This window comes from Seriola dumerili, unplaced genomic scaffold (assembly GCF_002260705.1).
Source record: "Seriola dumerili isolate Sdu_G_001 unplaced genomic scaffold, Sdu_1.0 BDQW01000043.1, whole genome shotgun sequence".
Lineage (NCBI taxonomy): Eukaryota > Metazoa > Chordata > Actinopteri > Carangiformes > Carangidae > Seriola > Seriola dumerili.
The window spans coordinates 2,466,446-2,489,834 of NW_019174298.1; the positions used below are offsets into that span (position 1 = coordinate 2,466,446).

General features: G+C 39.6%; 1 protein-coding gene across 1 annotated transcript in view; it reads left to right on the top strand.

Annotated features, from left to right (window-relative positions):
* Nucleotides 1–279: 279 nt before the first annotated feature.
* Nucleotides 280–23,389, top strand: part of LOC111217281 (solute carrier family 12 member 5-like) — a 51,143-nt gene continuing 28,033 nt past the window's right edge. Inside the window, exons 1-2 of the mRNA XM_022739064.1 lie at nt 280–419; nt 1,525–1,628. Of these exons, the coding sequence (XP_022594785.1) occupies nt 280–419; nt 1,525–1,628 (244 nt within the window). The remainder of the gene's footprint in view (nt 420–1,524; nt 1,629–23,389) is intronic.

Sequence of the window (23,389 nt, forward strand, 5' to 3'; positions counted from 1 at the left end):
ACAATCCTAGAGCCACCACATCTTAACTTAGGGTAGCGTGGTGCATAGTCCCAAGCACAACAAAGAAATAATTGAGCACTTTATGTTATGAACAACAGGTGAACCCAAACTCAGGACATGGAAGAGAAAGTTTATTACTTGTACTCTGGAAGAAAAGGTTGAGGGGGAATGAGGGTTCTGGCAGTTTTGATGTAGAGGGGAGCAAGGGGCTGACAAGGAAGGGTTTGAGTGGAGAATAGAGACTGGGTGGTGAGTATAGGGCTGGATGACTAACTTGGCATGCCGAGGAATGAGCTGAGGAGCGGACAGGCAGAGTCAGCCGAAAGGGGAGGGAAGGCAAAGCGGAGAACGGAGCTGGATGTCCAGCTGGCAGGAGAACGACCGGTGAAGCAAGGCTGGCTGGTTGATATGGCTGAGAGGTGGGTGGGCAAGCTGACAGGCATGCAGTGGTGCTCAGCACAAGGAAATAGTTATTAACATGGAGCAAAAACATGAGGGAAGGACTTAGACTGCACAACACTAAGTAGCCTGAACGTGACCTACCAAACCAACTTAAACAACAATCTGGTGACATATGGCTGCAGAAGTGTGGTAGATACTGATTGGCAATCAGGTAGCTGAGAGAGAGAGAGGAGCGCCACATCCACAACACAGACACACAGAGAAAGACAGACAAGGGAGGACAAGAAACACAAGGAAAAGGGAAAACACCAGAAATACTTGCATGGCATCAAGGCCCAGACCATGATGCCATGGACAGATCATGACGCAATGGACCCCAGAACACAGACATGTAAAAGGCCCCCACCCCTCCAACATAAAAGCAAGACAACCAGTCTGAAAGAGACACAAAACAACCACAAACCACACACCAATGTCATTTTTTTAAAAACATTTTGTGGGTTTTTTTGTAGATGTTTCCTTCTTTTTGGAAGCATTTGTTTGTGGTGGTTTTGTATCATTTGCGACTCTTGCTGTTGTTTTGTGTTTCTTTGTGGTCATTCTGCTTGTTTTTTGGTTGTTTTGCGTTTCTTTGTGGTCGTTTAGCATCTCTTTGAGGATGTTTTCCATGTCTTTGTAGTTGTTTCGCATCTCTTTTTGGATTCTGTCCTTCTGTTTTTGTATGTATTAAACAAACTAGAGCTAACGTGTCAATTAGTGAGGACTGTCTTCTGGCTCTAGATTTATGGACTTAATTTTAGAGCAGCATCAATCTTCTCATCTGACCATCTGTTCTATTCTGTCTGTTTCTATAACATAAAACACGGTTTCCATTGTTTCTATGGGGTCGAGGATTTCGCAGCAGAGGTATGTGTCTGTCTGAACAAAAAAAAAAAGTATGAGGGAACATAGAGAAAGAAAAACACCCTCAGACACGTGTACTGCTTGCTATGTTAGACATGGTGCCCTGTTGCTATGGAAACCAGGTTTCTATTATCTGCTGTCTACAGAGTTAGAGGGCTCATCTGGAGAGGATTCCATGTCTCTGGCTGCATGGAGGGTCATCTAATAATTCACATGTAGGCGACTGGAGTCTTCCCAGGCTGCCCACAGCGATCTGGCTCTACTTAGCTCAGCGTGCAGCAGGGGTCCCTGCTCCACCCTGCAGCCATCCCCTGAGGAGATATGTGAGTTTACTGATGCTATGCCAGCAACACTGCACAAAAATATGACTGTGATTACTCTGTGGTGCAGAGGTTACATAAGGCTATAAGCCAGTCATTAGGAAAGATGTTTATAAACATGAAATCTGTATCTGGCACTCACCAGCCTGTTAGTGAATGATGTTGGTGTAATTTTGTTGTGGCAGATTATCTCTGTTTCACCTTTCCTGCCTGCAGGCCATTCCCAATTCATGTAGGCTTGAAGACATTATTTTGCTACCAATAAAATCAATCAACTTTGAAGTCATTTAAATTAGTGTCCATTGTTTTTTGCCGATGATATAATTTTATATGCCGAAGGCTCCATCCCAGCCCAGGCTCTGACTCATTTTCACCTTTGAAGACTTCCAATTTTCACTCATTAATCACAGACTACTCTTAAATGCAGAAACAACCAAGTACATGGTTTTCTACACCTCCACCACTGACTCTGACCACCCTGCCATTAAAGCTTTTGCTCCTGTTGAGTCGTACAAATACTTAGGAATTTGGCTTGAGAGTAGACATATTCAACATTTGATTAAAAATCAAGAAATAAAAATAGGCTCCTATGGCTTATAAATAGGCTTGCATTGCACAGTGGGTTGGACCTCCTCATAGTCATAGAAAGAGCCATCTCATGTTTTTCATTCATAGTTCCACTGTTGAAGCTCCCTCACATCTCTTCTCTCATTTAAATCTACAGTTTACAACCTTTGATATCCCTCATGTACTAATGTTGGCAGAACTGGTTTCAAGTACTATGCACCATTTAAATGGAATGAACTGCAAACTGCCCTCAAACTAGAGTCTACATTTCCCTTGGAGATTTTAAAGCTTTATTGTCTGATGTTTTTATGATTCTTGTAACTATTTCTTCTTAATTCCTTGTTCCTTTATTTCTTTTATTGTATAATTGTGCTGTCTTTGTTTTTTGTGTTTTTGTGATTGTTTCTTCTTCTTGGGTCTCTCTTGGAAAATTCACATGCTGATTGAATAAAAATCAAATCAAAAAACCAAAAAAATTTGCAAATTTGTCGCCATTTGCCTCCCATATTTTAAACCCACTTGCTATGCATTTTAAACTATCAAGATGATTACATATTTTTGAGTAAACAAGCTCATATTTTGAGTTGTCACTCTGACTTTTGCATGTCTAACACTAGGTTATATCTATATGGTTTTTTTTTCCTTGCATCAATTTCAGTTTAGATAACAGATTTGCAGATTGCATAACCAGTGTGTGGCAATGCCTCTTTTGTGCTTACGTCAGGATCACTGAGGCCATCATACATCGCTGCCCATCCAATTTCAAGCTGAGAGGATGAGAAGATCTAAGTGATTTAGATATAGTTACAGAAAATATGAATCTGATTCATCTGTTTTTATAGTATCTGTTAATCCACTAGTAATCTTTTGAACTTCCAATGTGGCTCATGAAAATGACAAAAAGGCATATAACCAGCAAACCAGTGTTCTTTTTTATTGACCTACAGAATGTTATTACCCTTTGGTGATGAAATTATATCATGGTAGGATGACAGCCAGGTCTTTGTGGCTTGTCATGAAACAACACAGAGATGAAAAGTTCTCTCAGGACTTGTTCTCACAGTTTCAGTGCTAACTGGGGTATGATAGCTGTGAATCACAACAGTCCGCCCAGATGAGCATCCAAATTTAAATTCCAGTGTGCTGTCATGAGGGCAGAGCAGAGAAAACCTCAAAGCAGAAACTCACAGGAGGCAGATGTCAAATAAGACAAAAAAAAAAAGGAAGAAAGGATTAAATCCTGGAATTGTTTGACAAAACGACAAGAAGACAAGGAACTGACAAGTATAATATAGTGCTATATACCTACACCCAGATGATGAATCAATCTAATAAAAAGGTGCAAATAATCAACGTTGATTATCCAGGGACGTAGCAGACACACAGTCTGTGTCGCCCTCTGTTGGTCAGCAGCCAGCACAGCAGGGAAAAATCTCTAGCACTAGTGCAGCAGGGTTACATTTTATAAGGCCTAAATAGTAATTAAATCCATTCCAGGCAAAAGAATCCGTCTGCAGCCTGCATTACCTACAGTTACACCCCCTTAGTTACACCAACTTAGAGTTAAACCCACTTCAAGTCACGACCACTTCAAGTTACATGAAGCCACTGCTCCTCCACATTGAAAGGAGCCAGTTTGTGAAAGGGGCTTAAGCATAGCATAGTTATGCTAACAATACTAGCCATGCTAGCTAGCTGCTAGCCACTGTGCAGGCTTGCTGTATAAGTTTTAAAAACACACATTTAGGCTACTGACCGCTTCACAAGATGCTACAACACTGACAGGAACACCAACTCTGCAGATGAAACGCAATGGATCCATTTTACCAGTCTACATGGCGGCTAGCAAGTCACTCTGAGTCTCATCTACTGGTAATGTGAAAGGAGTCGGATGCCTTTTTAGCAAGTTTACCTGCACATGCTAGCTTTGGTGTAAAAAAGCTAGCCTGTCAAAGGAAAGGGGAGGCTCTCAAGCTCACTAACGAACATGTTTGTTTAATCCATATAAAAATGTATTGTGTACATAGGTTTATTTCCCAAAATGTCAAACTATTTTCTTTAAACACAAAGCTAACTGAACTTTTTGTTATATAAGATGACAAGAAATCTGAAATGTAAACCAGGGACATTTCCAGTTCGGTGGTCAATATACCCTTAAAATATACAATGTTTTTGACATGATGATATGAAATAAAAAAGGGGGACAGTCCTGGTTTCATGTATTTTGACCTTGATAACTGTACTGTAATAAACTAGAGAATGCAACTCCCTACCTTTGAAGCAGTCGTGAAGTCATATTGTCTATCTATTCCTCAATTTTTTATATTTTTTTCGCTTGTAAGGGTCCACAGATCAAAAGAATCAAAAGCATTTTTCATAAAAGTTTGTGAATATTGTCATGTGAAGTCCATTGCAGACAGTTGGGCAACTCCTTCTTCTTCACTTTTTCCGACATAAAAACAATTTTTTAAAGTTCCGGCTAGGGCATGGTTAGGAGTATATGTTTGTGTAGGAGTTCACCAGATGTCCCCAGAATATATGGACACCCTATTGTTATAAGACCACAATGATGAATAACCTTCACTTAATTTTAGCATAATTGGTGAGCAAACTTCCTTAACCCTGGCAGGTTTCTGTTGAATTACTCCCAGAGATGAAGGGTGTTCAATAAAAGCATGACAATACTAACACTAACAGTAAAACTAGCAATGCCTCAATGTAATTCAACTAACAATTCAGGTGGTGCCCTCTGAGCTTTAGGGTACATAGAATGAACTCATGAGATGCTGCTGCCAGTCGCTGATCCATCAGACAGGCTACAGCACGTCATCATGCTGAGAGGATTGCACTGCTAGAAAGGATTACACCATTTGACATTTTCCCTACCAAAAGTGCTTAACCACTTTGATTAGAGACCCAAAAAAATAAAATAAATTTATGACGAGGGCAGATCAATTCAGAATATTTTTAGAGGCTGATTATGTTCTTGTGGGATTGATGCGGCTGAATCAGGGATGGATGGAAGATTTTTTGAGGACAGAGATGTAGCACCATCCACACACTGTGGAGACAATATAATGCGCTATTAATGTTCTCTCTCTGTCTTGCCCTGCGGTCACTCTAAAGTAGGATTGTGAGCCAAAACACATCAGTTCCTTTAAGGCTCCTTTGCAATATCCCTGAACAGTAATCTATATATCATCATATCTATTATCCACCAGCTACATGATATAACTGTACCCATCTGGCGCTCAACAACATGTGAGTGGAAGCATTGATCTGTTCCAAATGTTGCCTGTTTGCTGTTCTCTGTCAGCTGTTCTTTGCTGTCCGATTCCTGCTCAGTGGAACTAATGGTGTGATAGATCTACCGTCCAAGATAAAACTGCATTGGATTTCCTCATCAACCCATAACAGCTGTGTTGCTGAAGAGGAAAATATACCTGTGGAAATGTAATGGTTTTTCTAGACAGCTGAGATGAAACATTGTGTGTTAGAGTCTTTTCAACATGAATATGCTAGCTGTAATTGAAATAGATGTAAAGCTACCAGAAGTCAAATCAGTTTAAACATCTGAGTAAAAAGGAACTGTCAGCCTCAAGCCTAATTTACAGTATAATGAATCATTATTTGTCCAATCCTTATTTAGAATTTTGTCATATACACAAATATATTTGCCAAATCAGTTTCAGTTTCAGACTGTACAAACACATTTCATTCAGTTACATTACATTTGAGTTTACAAAATACTGTTCCTTTTTTTGCGCAGTGCCTTTTTTAAAGCCCACTTTATACTTATATGTGAAATCCATACTGGTCAATACAGCGACCACTGGCTTTATTGAATGCCCTGGGGCAAATCTTGTGGAATCCAAATGGCAGAGATTAAACTGGGGTCACTCTGGGGACAAAACCATAAAAAACTCAAAGGCTGCAGCCATAGCTATACAGAAAATTGAAGATATTTCAAATGACACTTTGAGATTCAGTATTTGCCACTCTCAAGGACACGGGGGACACTTGTACACGTGTGGTTCTCCCAGAGACTAGAAGCAAAAATCAATTTGGTGGAAGTGCAATTACTGCGTGAAAGTGTCAACATGGCATCTTTGGACATTTGTAGTGTAGTATCTTTAGTCATTATTAACGTGATAAGATGCACATGTTGAGTCCATCTCCTTGACCAGTGATAGTGATAAAGAATTTCAATGCACCCTTCATAATCACAACATTCACAGTTTTACTCCAGACTGTGCTGTCCCACGTCTCCCCCCATTTTTCCTGTTCATCTAAAAAATGGTGAGGGGGAAAAATGTATTGTGTGTAAACCATCCAAGACAAGAAAGCAAAGTACTTTAGAGCATTTTGCAAGTTGAATTACTTTTTAAATCACTTTGAACTGCATTTGAATTTGCGGTATTTGCATTTGCCTAAAGAGGCTATAATGATTTTTTGTTTTTTTGTTTTTTGTTTTAACAATGGATCACAGCTCAATGTAGAAATAAAAGAAGCTGTTCTAAGTGACAAAACCACAGAGACTTATCCTCTGACTCTGCACCTCAGCTCTACACAGCTTCTTTGCATCTTCCAGCTTGTTGTTTTGGTTTTCATGTCTTTCTACTCTCAAATTTCTCTCTCCTTGAAATACCATTTCTCATACTGTTACTTTCTGTTGTTGATGTTAGGGCTTACGTTGGGTATGTTTGTGCTCAGGATAGGGTCATTGGAAAAACACAAACTAGTGTGAAAACAGACTTTAATAAAACACCAGCCCACAGCTTAACTGTTCTGGTTCATTCATTTTCAGCCATAGTAGGCAGATGTTTTTAGTGAAGAACTGCCAAAAACCCTCTGTACACTTATTGCTCATCAGACAAACAAAATTAGCAGCCAGCAAGTGAATTTGCAGCTGCAGAGCTAAATGTTTTTCTCAGGGATTGATGGGGACCAAAAACAATAAAGACACCTGATAACTTCAACGTGTGTCGATGCTTATTATAAATTTTGCTTATGGGATTTTTTTAGAGAGGAGAAGAGACAAACTGTGACCTTGTCCTCATCACAGCTCGGTATGATAGGCTTGTGGATTAAGGAATGGTGAAGCAGATATATCATGTGTGAAGTCTGTTCTTTCATTTAAGTCAACACAGACTGACCAGAAAGTGTGTTTTCTATTTATCTGTCATCTTCTAATTTCATACCTACTCAGAGCTGCTTATCTACTTACCAACATTCAACCTTACACCTAATTTAATTAGATTTGCACACACTGCTGATATGACATTTTATTGATCCCATACATTCTGTCTACATGAAGGTAGATGATTTTAATGTGACAGGTTTCAACAGTCACATGAAACTGTAATGTCACTGTCTTTCTTTCCATTTAAATGATGTGAAAGGAGTTTTTGTATATCCAAGAAAATCACTCTGAACTAAAAACTGAAAAAATATAGAACTGATAAGGCTGGTGCAGAAGAAAAGTGGAATTACAGATGATACTTTGATGCTGCAGCTGTTATACTGAAGTTGGGGAAAAAATCCTGATTGTTATATGTGAATGTTTGAAGCAGCTGTTGTCAGTACTTGTGATCTTGATGCTGACTTTATAGCGAAATAGCTATCATTATAGCAGTGCAGGTAAGCTACCTCATATTCAAATAGCTCAACATTTTGGGAAGTATTCTTATTTCATGAAAATATTTCAAGACGGTTACTGCTCTCAGACCAAGAAATAGCCCAGGACATAAACTGAACTAAAACCACAACTTGTCATTTTTACACTTCAGTTTTTATACAGATTAAACAAACAAGATGTATGACCAAAATTAGTCTAAAATGTCACAGATGAAAACTAGACTAAAATGTCTCGACTTTTTGTTGGCAGAAATTAAATCTTGGCAAAAAAGCGAAAAAAAGACAAACTTTTCCTTTAAAGTAAAAGAAACCTTCACATCCTAACATTTTCCACTGGGATAACAGGAAAAAGGAACCAGGTGAAATTGTTCATCCAAATACAGCCAAGTCTAAAATGACAGCCATGCCTGAATCCTCCTCTGAAAGCACTTTTTGGGTTGTGTGGATGGGAGGAGGGGTGTTTGGCAGGTGGCGGGGTCATGAGGGGCATATACTGTATATATCTCTCCCCCTTTTGCTGAACGCGTGTGATGACAGACAGATGGTTTGGCGGGCAGGACTAGAGATCATTTCTGCCTTTGGATTTCCTGGCAGGGTCCCGCTTGGAGACAAATTCAGAACAGCTCTATCTCTCATCCTTCCTCCCGACTGCTCCCAGAGCCCCATATCAGTCGTAAATCTTAAATCTCCCAGGACAGCATTGCCAATAATGACAAAACTGCCCCTTTAGATATTAAGGGAATTTTGCATGTTGTTCTCTATTAACTTCATGACCTGCAGTCCCATCTGTGGCTGCAGCGTTGCCACTAATGAAGAGAAAGGTTTAAATTGGTCACTGCTGATGATGCTCATGATGGAGATGAAGAGAGAACCATTCTGCTAATAAAAATATGACTATGAATCAGTGGATCATTTGCTTCTGGTCAATTCAAACCATACTGGACTAAATAATGGGTCAAGCTGGTGTTTAACAAAACTTCTAATTAAACCACTAATCTAATTAGAGCCAACTGCACTGATCAAACTGGTCTGTTTTTTGTTCCTTGTGCCAACAGCTGGTAAAAAAGTTTTCCAGATGAATAGGTGTGACGAGGGTTAGATGTCAGCTCGCTGCCAGAGGAGCTGAATCAAGACCGAGGAGAGCAGCAGAGCAGGCCCTGCATGTGCTTGATCAGGAAAAAGAAAAAGTGGATTTCAGCCCATCGCTCCATGGCCTTAATCTGCAGGATTAGAGCATCAGAGAGTCCACTCCGGTGTGTTTGTGTCTGCGCGCCTACGAGTGTGTTTGTGTGCTTGTGCTTTCTTTGTAGGTAGCATACATGTGTGTAACGCACGTTTGCATGCTTTTGTATACCAACAGAGGTGTGAATGAGTTTGTAAACTCTCGTATCCAGAGCCACATGTGCATCAGCAGGCAGACAGGCGGGGTGGGAGGGAGCGAGGAGGGGATGGAGGGAGGGAGGAAGGGAGGGAGGGAGGTGCTCGAGGGTTAAGAGCTAAAGCCGCTTGGCCCAGATGAAGATGGCTCTCAGGCTCTCTGCCAATCAAAGCCAAGCCAACACCCCACTCTCACTGACCAGGCAGGGAAATGGTGAGTTAGACCACACGACTACTGGATGCACATGCAGACTACAGCATACAGAGCAGGGACTAAATTTAAAGTTTCATTAATTTACACTCATATTAACAGCTCTATTGGCCACTTGCAGGGAGTGACAATAACACTGACATATTATCACTTCTTTAAAGAAGTTGTCCATCATGTGAAGAAATTGTGAATTAATTATTATTTATAGCGTGCATGCTCTTTATTACCAGCAACACACTCTTAACAGGTACACTCAGAAATGAAATAACACAAACTACTGAAAAGCCTTTAATAGAACAGACAGTAGATAAGGTACCATCTCACTTAAAGCAGTGACAGGCAGTTAAGGGATGATTATTGAGTCTTCAAGTTAAAAGGGGTTCAAGGGGTTCAAAAAGGGCCAGGGTTACAGAGTGGAAAACATTAAATATACGATGACAGTTTTCGGTATGGCTTTATTTTACAGGGCTGCTCTCTCCTAGCAATTTCCAAGTAGAGCAAAGTAGTTTGGTAATTCAGGAAAAAAACAGACAATGTTCTGAGGCTTCAGCTATTATTAGGTAGTTTAATCAGTTGTATTGGGTTTATTGTTGGCTTCCAGATGAATTTCCATGAAAGACATTGCTCTATTTAAACCCATTTATAATTTTTATAATTTTTTCACTTATGCTGAATTGAAAAGTTGAGGGTTACTCCTTTTTCTTCTTGAAAAATAAACTTTTTTGCACACCCATAAAATAAAGCATTGCCAACAACATCATCAACAACTTTCTCATGTGTCCTGTGGTAATTACAGTGGAGCTATAGAAAAGTGCATGATATTTATACTAACTGACAGGCCTGCGCACCAAGATGTGACATGAGTGAGCATGAAGGAGTCTGTAGCTGGTTTCAGTCAGTCAGGATAAAGTCTCTCTGAACATCTGCCAAAACTCAGAGATCATCTAACCAGAGATGGGCACACAGGTCACTGTGAAATGATGTTAAGCATACAAATACTAATGGTTTGAAAAAAGCTTTTCTCTCTCTCTCTCTCTCTCTCTCTCTCTCTCTCTCTCTCTCTTTTCATCCATTAAATGCCTGTTGTGATTTTGGCCATGCTATCTTTATCACTCGGCAGGTGGTGTGGATTAGTGATGCTCTCTAAACTTCAGTATGGGATGACACACACACCACACAAGAATGTGTAATCCATGAGTGTGCAGCTTTTTAGTCTTTAACAGCCACCTGAATGTCTCTTTCTTCATCTTTTCCATAATTGCCTCATCCTCTAGCCTCTCCTACCTTTACTCCCTTAATCTTCTCCCTGTTTCCCCCTCTCCTCCCCATTAACCACTTCTGTTTCGTCCTCTCTTTTTTTTTGCCTCTCATTCATCTTCTCCTTTCACAATCTATCTTTTCTATTCATTAAGCCACCTGTCCTTGGCTGTGTGACGCTTCCTTCCTCACAAATTGCAATTTGACTGGAGCTCTGGGTCCTTTCAGTGACCTCTTGTGCAATAATTACTAGTTATTGATACAGTCAGAAAGCCAGAGAGGTTAGGTCTTGTTAAAACACTGTGATGTTTAAAATTGACATAAATGTCAGTAGAATTAAAGTGTGGGTCATCTGACACAACCTTTTAATGCAAAGTTGATTTTCCCCTCTTTTTTCCCTTTAAGCAGAATCTACCAAATTCAGAGATGAAACCTTAAGAGGACACAGCACTACTATGATGGCTCTCCCGCTACTGCCTACAAATTCACTTAGAGCAGAAGCTAAGCGCTTGTATTTCAGTTCTTTTTTTAAAATTTAGATTAAGATTTGAAATGAAAAGAAAGAGTTATACAAGCGCAGCCTGCAGCCTTTCTACAGATAATGGGCCATGACCATGCAGGAAAATATAAAAGAGTGAAGCAGGGTGGGGGGGAACTAACAAAAGAGGGATGAATACACAGTAATGAAATGGAATCTCAGCTTCCATCTGAAAAGAACATCAAAGGAGATGCTTAATCTCAGGAGGCAGTACTCCGTCATCTGACGTGCGTCCCCTCTGTCTCTCAATCCCTCTCCATCCATCCCTCTCTCCTGATGAGATGGATGATGATGAACATGCGTGAGGGAGAAGGGAGGGAGGAAGAGAGGGATAATACCTTCTGAATACATGATGAATGTAGTCATCGGGCTTAAACTGACTGGGGGGCGAGTGGCGCACAGAGACCGAGAGCGTGCATGTGAGTGACACCGAGCACCATCATCAACTCTCCCCTGCAGCCGCTCTCAGTCTCTCCATCCTCCTCCTGAAGAGAGACAGGGGGGATCACGCAACAGACGAGACAAGTAAAAGAGAGGATACTATATAGCTTTTCTTTCTCCACTGCTTTTTTTTTTTTTTTTTTTTTTTTTTTAGAAGCAGAAGTTAAGGACATCTTGTCGTTGGCTGCAGCCCACCCAGAGCTTTTTTTCTCAGCAACAAGCTCAAGAGCTGTGCTCAGTGTGCACAGCCTGAGGAGGAGAGAGGATGCTGAACAACATGACGGACTGCGAGGAGGGAGAGGGGGGGCCCAACAGCCAGGGTGAGTGATGAAACCTGCCGCAAACTGATGAGATAGGAGTGTGTGTCAGTGTGTGAGGCAGTGTGTGGATGTGGGTGCGTCAATTTGCGTCTACCTGTGAGTGCCAGCATGGGTGCTAAAGGTGTGAATGCACATGTGTGATTTTGGGAAAAGTTAGGGAAACCAGGTTATGTCTTTTTAGGGATGCAGAGATAAATGTTTAGCCCTTGAATTTGCTTCATTTGTGTGTGAGGAACTCAGAAAGACAGATGAACAGAGGGAATTCTTGGAGCAGCAAACTCTTTGAGTTTTGGTTTCAGGTTTGGGTATTACCTAAAGGTTGGTTAGACTCAAATATTGATGCTCCACATGCTGTAAGACGGGAAACAGCTAGGTGATGTGCTCCTGGGGTTGCATATTTCAACCTCTTCTCCTCATTTCCCCCTGGTTCACTGCTGATTTTTCAAAATGAGCTCTTTTGGTGAAGGGACGGATGAATTTGGCAAGTGTATTGGTCTGCCAGAGGATCATCCTATACCGGTGGATTTATATGTCTGTGTCAAATACTTTCAGCACTCTACAAAAAAAGGTTCAGAGAGGACTGGGTGCAGCCCTGCAGAGCATCATTCTCAAACTCATTCATGTCTCTCCCATCAAGAACATCTCACCCTGGGGCAATATCTGCCTTTCATAATGGTCCAAGTGTGTGTGTGTGTGTGTGTGTGTGTGTGTGTGTGTGTGTGTGTGTGTGTGTGTGTGTGTGCATACAGTCTGAGTGTGCCCAAGTATGCATGCAGATATGTCTTTGATGATGTTTAAAATGAAAATGCACCCAAATTCAGTTAACCTTCCAATTGTTTTCATAACTTAATACTGTTTTTTTGTTTTCTCAAATGGGAGGACTTGCTGATTTTCTTTGCCATATATGACAGTTAATTGAATATCTTTAGGATTTCAGTTGTTGGTCGGAGAGAACAAGTAAATTGAAGATATCACCATGGGCATTTTTTTCTCTTTTTTAACATTTGTAGGCTAAACAAGGAATTGATTAATAAAGAAAACAACTGATTAATCTACAGTAAAAATCATTTTTCATTGCAACCCTTGTTATTATAAATGTTTTTTTTTCACATTTAACAGGGTTAACTCTGAAATCCACCGGTACTGTAAACAGATTAAGTAGATTTAGATTTTCTTTTTGCTAACACATCACAGAAGAGGATCCATTTGGCAATCCACACATGTGCAGCAAAGTCTAATGTATAATTTAAGGACGAAAACTTTTCTGTCACTGGAGGACTTTTATTCTTTTCCATTGTATCAACTGACTGACTTGGCATTCCCCCCTCAAGGCCTGTTGTTTAAATGGATTAAAGCACAAAATTGGATTACAAGGACAGTTACATTATATTGAGTGGAAATTCAGTCTGCAGCAATCCTCCTCCATTCTTATTGTTATTCATCAACCTGTATATTTCTTCTAACATGTTCACATCTACTCAATAGGAAATATGCACAGGAAATGGCAGGCAATACCCGTGACAATTCATACTACATCAATAGATATGGTGGTGTAACTATAAAATGGTGGGATGCAACAGCGTATTTACCTACATTTGTCAAGGACAGTATTGCACCGGGGCCCAGTAGCTGTCAGGGGCCCATCACACTTAAAGTTTTGAATCATGGTCCTTTATATTTCTATTGCCCTTATTGAAATTTTCTAAAACTGCATGTTTAATAGAAATAATTATCATTTCTACTTACCACTTTAATTTGGTTACTTTCTTCCCAAGAATTACGAGGTTAAGGCTTGCTGGGAAATCCTAATCTGACCAATGAGCTCGCTCCCTGTCATTTGAGATAACCTGCGTGTGTTACGTCAGTTTTTTCCCCTCAACCGTTCACCAAGAAGCTAGTTTTCTTCAGCAAATGGACGACTCACTTAGCAACATAATGTTTAGCAAGTCCAACCAAAAAGCAGCGGTGATGGGAGGAAGGACAGGAGAGAACAGGATGAGTTTACTGCTAAACTGACGAAATTAGGAAAGTTTTTACTCACCATGCTTCAAGTTCATCCAATGCTAGCAATGTTTACGTGCGGCCGGAGCTAACGTTAGCTAGATTGGCTGCACTCTCAATGGAGAACAGCGGAGGCAGGAATTTGGACTTCAGCAGTGTTGTTACTGACTTACTGAGCGCGAAGCCCGCCGGATGAACTTCTAATGGGTGAGTACAGGTTTCTCTGTTATGGAGCTGGATCAGGGATTTAAATATGTAGCAACGTAACTGTTACCTTTCATGTGTTGGAAAATGCGTAGCTACTGTGATCTGTGTGTGTGATAATATGTGGCCGCAGTGCCATTGATGATGAATTCTATCAAAGCAAATGATTGTGTGATCAGGTGCAGTCATCCACTCATTCATACTGTGTAGACCTATAATGAGCAGCTGCGCTTTTCTTGATGGCTATTTTTTGTATGCTTACTGACATACTGTGTAAGCTACCTTTGTGTTGATTTGTTAGTGTTGGTTGGCTAAAGTTATTTCGTATGTTTGATAGTTGCTGTGGTGGTTTGAGTCTGTCAAAATTAATGTGCCTGGGATACTAGTCTACATCTTAATCCAGACATTGAGATGTCAATGAAAAACTGAACTACAACCCTGATGCACAGTGTGGTTGCATGAGGCAGAAGGTCACAATTTGAGCTGCATCACACCACAGGGGTGAATGACGAGGTGGCATTTGAGTGGCAAGTGCAGGCACATTGGAGTGTGAACACAATATGCAGAGCACACAGAACAAGAGTATAGCTGATTAGCCAAGCTGGCATCACACCTGGATAAAAAACACAATCTTATAATATTTCTGTCTGTTTTAAAATAGAGGGCAAGGGGTGACAGATTTGTGATATCCCAGGAGGCTGCAAACTGTTGTAATCAATAAGTTCAACAGAACAGGAGTATTTGTGAGGTGTAAAAATAGATTTGTCAAAAATCAATCAATCGTGGTGCAGGTTTGCTCCTACAAACATTTAAGTTCATGTTGTTTTGACTTTTCTTGTAAAATTATTTTCCCCTTTCATTTCCATATCATCTTCAATATCTGCACCTTTAGCTGTGCCATGTAATTCATGGATTACTTTGTAGTATATTTTGATCATCCTGGAGTATCCATTAAGAATTCATTATCATGATGTACAAACTAGTCAAAGTTGAGTTGCATATGGGTGGTAAGTTGCCCAGGCCAATATATCGGCCAATATTAGCTAATGACAGAGACTGTATCGCCATATACATCAGCCAAAAAATGACAAGAAAAGGAAGTACAGAAATTCCAAAGATATGCTTTAAAAACTGTCATCATAGTTTGTCCACCAGAAAGTAGCACAAGTTTATTTTTCAACTGTAAAGGATCCTGATCAGTACGAAATTTTGGCTCATAAATGTTGAACAAAAAGAGTTTTGCAAATATAGTCAGTGACATAGTAACATTTAGTGATTTGAGAGATGCGTCATTACAAATGTTTCCCAATTTTGTTGATATAAAACTTAACTATAGCTGTCAAATAAATATCCTTGAGTAAAAAGTACAGCCTCCTGAAATGGAGTATCAGGAATTTTTGGGAGATAATAGTAGATAGTAGTAGATAATAATAGTTTTTGGATGTCATGTGATTTAAATGCAGAAAAAGTGTTTCCATTTAACTTTTGTAAATTATTGCTTTGTTGAATAGTTTGAAAAACCACCTCATGTGAGCGTATTTTTTGGTGACATTTGACAAATTTTCCAAAATTCACGTATTTTTATTACTCATTTTTTGCAATTTCAAATTGGACATTAAGCAGGTTAATGGAAATGTGGCTAGTGACTTTGACCCTGGCAACCCTGGAGGTTGTTGAGATTCTGAAACAGCTAATCTTTTGAGATTTTCACACACAACAGTCCCTAGAGTTTTTACTCAGAATGGTACAAAAACAAAAATAAATCCAGTAAGTGGCAGTTCTGTGGACAGAAACACTTTGTTGATGAAAGAGGTCGGAGGAGAGTGGTCAGACTGGTTGGAGCTGATAGAAAGGCTTCGTTAACTAGATAAACACTCTTCACAACTGTGGGGAGCAGAAAAGCATCTCAACAGCAGGAGACCACGTTGGGTTTCACTCTTGTCAGTCAAGAACATAGACGTGAGGCTTCAGTGGACACAGGCTCACCAAAACTGGACAGTTGTAGACTGGAAAAACGTAGCCTGGTCTGATGAATCTGGATTTCTCCTGAGCCCGCAGATGGTAGGGTCAGAAATTGCCATCAACAACATGAATCCATGGACCCAACCTGCCTTTTGTTAACAGTCCAGACTGGTGGTGGCGTAATGATGAGGGGATTGTTTTCTTGGCACTTTGGGCCTCTTAAAACCAATCAATCAACACTCTTCTAATGGCTACTTCCAGTATTATAATGCACCATGTCACAAAGCAAAAGTCATCTCAAATTGGTTTCATGAACAATGAATTCAGTGTAGCCTATTTCAGGAAGTGGGTAAGACAGAAAAAAACACAAACACATGTTCACATTACTGTAGTGTCACATGGTTTACGATGGAGCTATAGCCACTGAAATACTGTTTGTATCATCTGGAGCAGCTGGTGCAGGAGATAAACAAAGGTCATGTCAATGTTAAATTCTTGGCGGCAATTCTCTAAATGCAAAATTGACACCGTGTTTGAGTAATGCCAGGGTCAAAGGTGAGGATTCGATTATAAAACTGGAGCTGATAGATGAAAATACATGTGCACAAAAAACATGTTTGAATAAAAGGCAACCAAATTAACCCACAGGAAAAAGAGTTAAGTAATTTGAGCCATTAGGTGGTATGCAACATCACAGAAGTGAGTGCTTTTGTCAGGTCTTATACTGATAATAGTACATTTATAAATGATAAAATAATAATTCAGTATCAGTACAATTGAGTGATAGTCATTAAGTAATCCAGTATATGTCAGTATGTTAGTATGTTTTATCAAGTGCGTATGTGTTTTAGAGGTTTGTATGCACTACTTTTTATTAGGGTTGTTCACTGCAGGTACTGCTTGTTGTCCGTGTCCTTATTTTGGTCGGTCGATAAGAGCTCTGGGGTCAGATGGTCTAGAATTGCCCTCTTGGGGCTATTTAGACTGAGATATTAAACCTTAGTTGGAGGTGCACACACACACAGACACACAAACACACACGCGTTTTCTTTTGTCACTTTTGGGGAAACTACATAGACTCGCATTCATGTCCTGGAGAGTTACCCCAACCCTAAACACCAAGATGCAAATTGACCAGAAAGAGATGCAAAATGAACAGTGTTTCATAATCCATCCACGCTCAGATGTTTAAGCTTTCAGTAACTGCTGTTGTTTCCCTGAGTATTTACAATACAATCATCATAATGATGCCACTGCTTCTGTTGCTGTGGTCAATACTAATGATGTGATAATATAGTAACGGGTGACGTTTTTGTCCTTCTGTAACCTACATCAGTGACACAAGCAAAGACAATGAATCTGCATTGGGAGCAGAAGTAGGTTCATTCATTCTCCTATACTAATGTGTTAGGTGGCCCTTCTCTCTCAGTGAAATTGCAGCAGGGGACACTGCATTAACGTATGGGCAATCAGACAAATTGATTCAGATTCAAACACCAGTGGATGAGCTAACGACATCTGGCAAGCAGATTAAATCCATCTCACCAAGCTGTAGTTGTGTCAGAAAGGGCGGGAGGTGCATTCCTATCTGACTAACTTTAAAGGAATAGTTTGACATTTTGGGACACATTTTGGCTTTTTTGCACTATTGCTGAGGGTTAGATGGGAAGACTGATACCACACTTATATCTATTTGTTAAACAAAAAGCTACAGCCAGGATAATGTTAGCTTAGCTTAGCATAAAGACTTGAAATAGTGGGAAACAACTAGCCTAGCTCTGTCTGTAACAAAATTCAACTACCAGCCCTTCTGTCACGAAATAGTCCAGCACAAAACCCACTGTGAAACCACAACTCGTTTTTACTCTTTGGTTTTTGTATGGCTGAAAAAAATGAAATATAACTAGTTAATTAGTGAGCTTTAGAAATGCTGATGGGTGGGTTTTTTTTAATTCTCCAGATGGAGTTGAGCCCTGTTCTCTGATGCTGTAAGTCCTGCATGTATTTGCATGTTGTTGCTTAGCACAAAGACTAGTCGAGTCAATTTATTTATAGGGCAACATATTATGCAACATGCTGGAGTATTTCTTTGAGTAGAATTTATTGATTTGCTCTGTCAGCCATTAATCTTTCACCTGAAAGATGGAGAGCGGGAAATACTCTGTGCTGTAAGGCAGTGATTCCCAACCTGAGTGGTCAAAGCCAGCCAAAGGGTCACAAGGCAAACCTGAAGGGGTCATGAGATGATTAATTACCTAACAGGAAATGAGAGCAGAAAGACACACATTTCTGTGTCACTAAATTATACACATTTTTAAGACTTTTCTCTCATGTTTGACTTTATTCCTGTGGGTAATTAACCTCTTCAGGCCTATTCAAATAAAGCAAGGTCGAAGCAGTTGGTCCACCATGGTTTATGGTCCGCAGACCATGAATGTTACTGACTTCAGTGATCCCCTGACCTTTCCTCTAATGCCACCATGGTGTTGACCAAAACATGCCTCCCCCATTGTAAGTGTAGATACACTGTATACTGTAAATCTGTGTGTGTGTGTGTGTGTGTGTGTGTGTGTGTGTGTGTGTGTGTGTGTGTGTGTGTGTGTGTGTGTGTGTGTGTGTGTGTGTGTGTGTGGTCCAGGTAAAACAGACCAGATAACTGTCCAGTTTGTGTTTCATTCATCTTTTGTGTCTATGGCCGAGTTGTAGTGGACATGAGCAGTAATATAATTATGCACCAGGTATTATCTCATTGCAAAGGAGCACTGCATTATGTAAAGCTGCCCTCTTGCCATATAAAGGATTTTAATATTCCTGCTTCCTGGTAATTTCACTGATGTATCCTCAGCTGATGTACAGCTTTAATAAACTGGCTCAGAACAGATAAACCATGTCAGTGATTGTCAGTAATCCTCTGATGTGTGGTCCTGGCTCTTCAATTACTGAACACTGAATGAAGAGTGTGTCACAAACTGACTTTAATCCATATAGAATGAGAAGGTCAGAGTGGTGAAGTTGGATTAAGAAGGTCTTGACATCTTGTGCATATTTATATGGATTGATCCGATTCAGTGTACTTAATTTATGTATGTTATCCATTTATTCCAAATTAAAACCACCTACATCACATGTGCTCAGTACATCAGGTTAACACTTTCAATATAGATGATGCAACATCACTGCATTGTTGTCATTGCATGCTATAACATTAATATGTGACATCTCAGAGAAAGGCTGGAATTAGGCCTTACATCATAACTTAAGCTTCAGCTTCTTACCTAAACTTTTCCTTTATTTTGGCGCTTTTCTTTTGGTTGTAAGTACATTTCATTTTCAGTTTATGTTAAATCACCTCCTGTCATGAAAATATGTAAGAGGAAGCACTACCACAAATGAGTGTTTTCTATTCTGCCAGCCATGTGGTTCAGGTGTTGATATGTTTTGGCAAGTTTAATTTGAATAAGTGGTATTAAAGAGGTAATGACATTCTTAGGCTGGACATTAGACAGATCAGTTTTAAGTGTAAAACAATGGGTTGTAATTTGGGGAGGGAAAGGGAAAGCGAAAAATTAAAACAGTTAGCTAAAAGACACTTTAAAGCGCTGTAGAGCTGACAGGAAATTGTACGTGGATTTGTCACAATGAACAATCCCTTCACATTACACATTGTCATTTGATCCACTGTTGATATAGAAAATATAGATTATAGCACCCTTAATCATGAAGCATCTCCATTATCTAGGCAGGCAGTGTGTCCACTCTGACCTCCTCCTGAGACCTTTTGCAGCAGATAACATCATGCAACCTCTATCTTTGCTGACATAGGTCATTTTTAAGTGTTTGGAGAAAAGTGCAGTGCCGTCACTCTTCTGATGAGGACAGTCTCAAACCAGGGAACAGTACGATATGGAGCTATCATATCTTTCCTGTGCTCACTTGATACACACAATTATATGACTTATTGGGGCTTTGATAGCTTTACCAACACTATGATGACATTGCAGATGTTGACACTTTGAATCTAGAAGCAGGGCTGAACTGGAGAAAGAGAAGAGCGGATAGTGATAGAGCTCTCCTCTAATCTTCCCACAGAGCTACATCATCTTTCCCACCCAGTCTTTTTCGATTGGAGATTATGAAATACAGTGTGATCTAATCCTTCCTTCCTCATCAATCCCCCTGCCTCCCCTTCCTTCTCCTCCCACAGACACAGAGCCCGCACACAGCGGTCCAGTCACATCACCCTGTCTGTGGAGGTAACGCAGACTCGTGTCACATCATTTCCCATCACAGATTGCCTGTTACCAGTGTTCAAATATACTTAATGAGTTTGACTTCATTTTGACTGTCAAGTGTTAATGCTGGTAAAATCTGAAATGCTTAATGCTAAAACTTTGTGTCAGCTGATTGCCAGTTGAGTTATATTGGAGTCAGTACTTAGAGGATAAGTCTGATGTTATTCAACTTTTTCTTGCTGTTCATATATTTCATGAAAAGAGCAAAAGCAAAATTTATCCTGCTAACAAGTATTGTGTCTGTAGCTAAAGGTTGTTCTAGCTTATTTATAGACCTCCATTTTGTCCAAAAGCTATTAAAAACACATCTGCAATTGGTGACATGGACACTGGTTTATTTTAGATCAATCCCACATATACCGTCATGCTGCTGGAAATCCTCATTAGAGCACCAAATGTGCAGCTGAAAACAATCTCCAACATAATATATTTGTTTAATTCTGTTTGACTAACATCTGTTATGAACAACAATGCCCAGCAGTTTCGGGAAATTCCTAACCTTTGTTTAAACATTACAGTATAACTTCCTGACTCACATGTTCAGTGTGAATTAATGAGCTTGGACCTGAGTCCGAAAGACACAGAAAAAGAGAGAAAGACAACATGGTGAGGCAGTGAAATCCTCATACACCCTGGTAGATGAATCATTTGCTTGATTTTACAACAAAACTACTGTAAGATTGCTGAAGTGTGAAAAGCATTTGGATTGGTGCTTTTTCCAAAAGAAAAGATAATTAAAATTTGTCCACTGACAAAATGATAACTAAAAGCATCAGTGAAAACAATGCATACCATTGACAGTCACCTCCAGCTTTGAATGTACAGCACTGAGCAAACGTGTTATGTACTAAAGGTCAAGTGGGGATGCATTCATACATCATGCCTTGAATAGTTTTCATTTATCAGTTTCATACAAAGTGGAGTAAACAGAAAAAACATAAATTATTATTTTTGACTCTGGCTGTATGTTTGAAGACATTATATTGCTGCAGAATGACTTTGGGATGGATCAGATGTCTCTCTGATAGTATTGTGTGATGGATAAGAATCTAAACATCTAAAGCCCCTAAAACATTTGTACAATACTCTATAACAAATACAATCATTAATACTTCTCAGTATAACAATTGACCTTTGGCATGGTTATCTCCTGTTGTGCAGTGGGGTGCACTAACAGGCAAGGCACGACTAATATAGCCTTCTATCATACGCCAAAAGACATGGAAAGAAGGAAGAGGTGGATCACAGCCATACATCAAAAGAATTGGGAACCATCAAAACACACAAGGCTGTGTAGTGCACATTTTGTACAAGGTAAGTTTCTGTTATTAAGTGTTATTAATTAGAAAGCTTGAAATGTCAGTATTAAATACCTGCAAATCAAAGCGTAAAGCACAGTATATTCCATAGCATCGTCTCATTTACAACAGCAGCACTGAATGAGCTAACGCTAACACTAGCAAACGCCAGCAAATCCAGAAGGAAACACATATTTGTACACCATCTGAAGTAATCATGTTATGATGATTAATCAAACTTCTGCAAAGAAATATCTTTATTACCATCTTCATCCATTTTCACACGTTCTCTTTTGAATAAGTTATGAAGTCCACCACAACATACTACATATGAAAATAATCAGCTGAACAGATCAAAGCAATCAATTGTTAGGTTACTCTTTTATCTGTGTGACAAAGCATCAAGCAATCTGGTTTTGAAAGCAATCAATCAGCAAATTTCTCCATCTCCAATATGCAGCTGGTATTATCCCACATTTATTTCTGTCAGGCACTAAACACATAATTTTTAAAAATGGCTAAGCCAAGGGTCCTACCATCATGTTTGTGATGCAGTCAGATATCTTTACTGCCAGCATTTTTTTGGTGAGATGCATGAAAAACAGAGCAAATTCATAAGATGCAATATACTCTTTCCTTGATGTGAAACTACTGTCAGCATTTTCTGGTGAGATGCTTAATATAAAAATGAGAAAAGCATGATCATATCTAATGATGGAAGCTGTGGATAGTCTAGACTCTTGTGAAAAAATGATATGATACCCTAGTGCACATAGGGTTAATCTCACAAAAAAAACATTTTAATGTCTGTTTTATTTCCAGGTCATAAAAGTGATGATGCATTGTCACCTGACTATGTACCAACCATCTTTGCCTTCACCAAATCCCCACAGAAGAGGATAGCAGAAGGGAACATGGAAAAATACCATAAGAGGGTTGCCCTGAAAAAGAGGGAGTGTGTCTGTTGTATGGCCTGAACGAGAACATGTGCAAGTCTCCCTGCCAATGTGTTTTTGCCAAAACCTTAAGAAGTGTATGTCAATAATTGACTGTTTTGAAATATTTATTGAGAAACCTAAAGAGTTAAAAGCAAAGGCACAAACATACTCACAGTATAAGTCGCATAACACTTGGACATATCTCAAAGGAATTACACCACAAGGGACAATTTCTTTCATGTCTTAGGGCTGGGGTGGCCGAACAACTGACCCTCACATAACGGCAAACGCAGGCTTCTTAGACAAATTACTACCAGGAGACTTGGTCCTGGCAGACCAAGGTTTTACCATTCAGTATGAAGTTGGTCTCTGTTGCGCAAAAGTGTAAACACCAGCTTTTACACGGGGCAAAAAACAGCTGGGTGCTACTGAACTTGAGGACACAAGAAAACTAGCACCCCTGCGCATTCACGTAGAGTTATTGGACAGGCTCGAATGAAATACAAAATGTTACAAGGACCTGTTCCAATCACATTGCTTCACTATGATGAGTCAACAAACAAACCTGTACAACCTGTACCATGTACAATGTAACCAGTATGTTTAGTGCAACTACAATCATTTATGTATTCTCAGGGATTTGATTTATTACACTTTCAATTTTTTACATTGTAAGTTTGAAATCAGTTTGATAGCTGATGTTAAAGTTGATCCAAGAGTG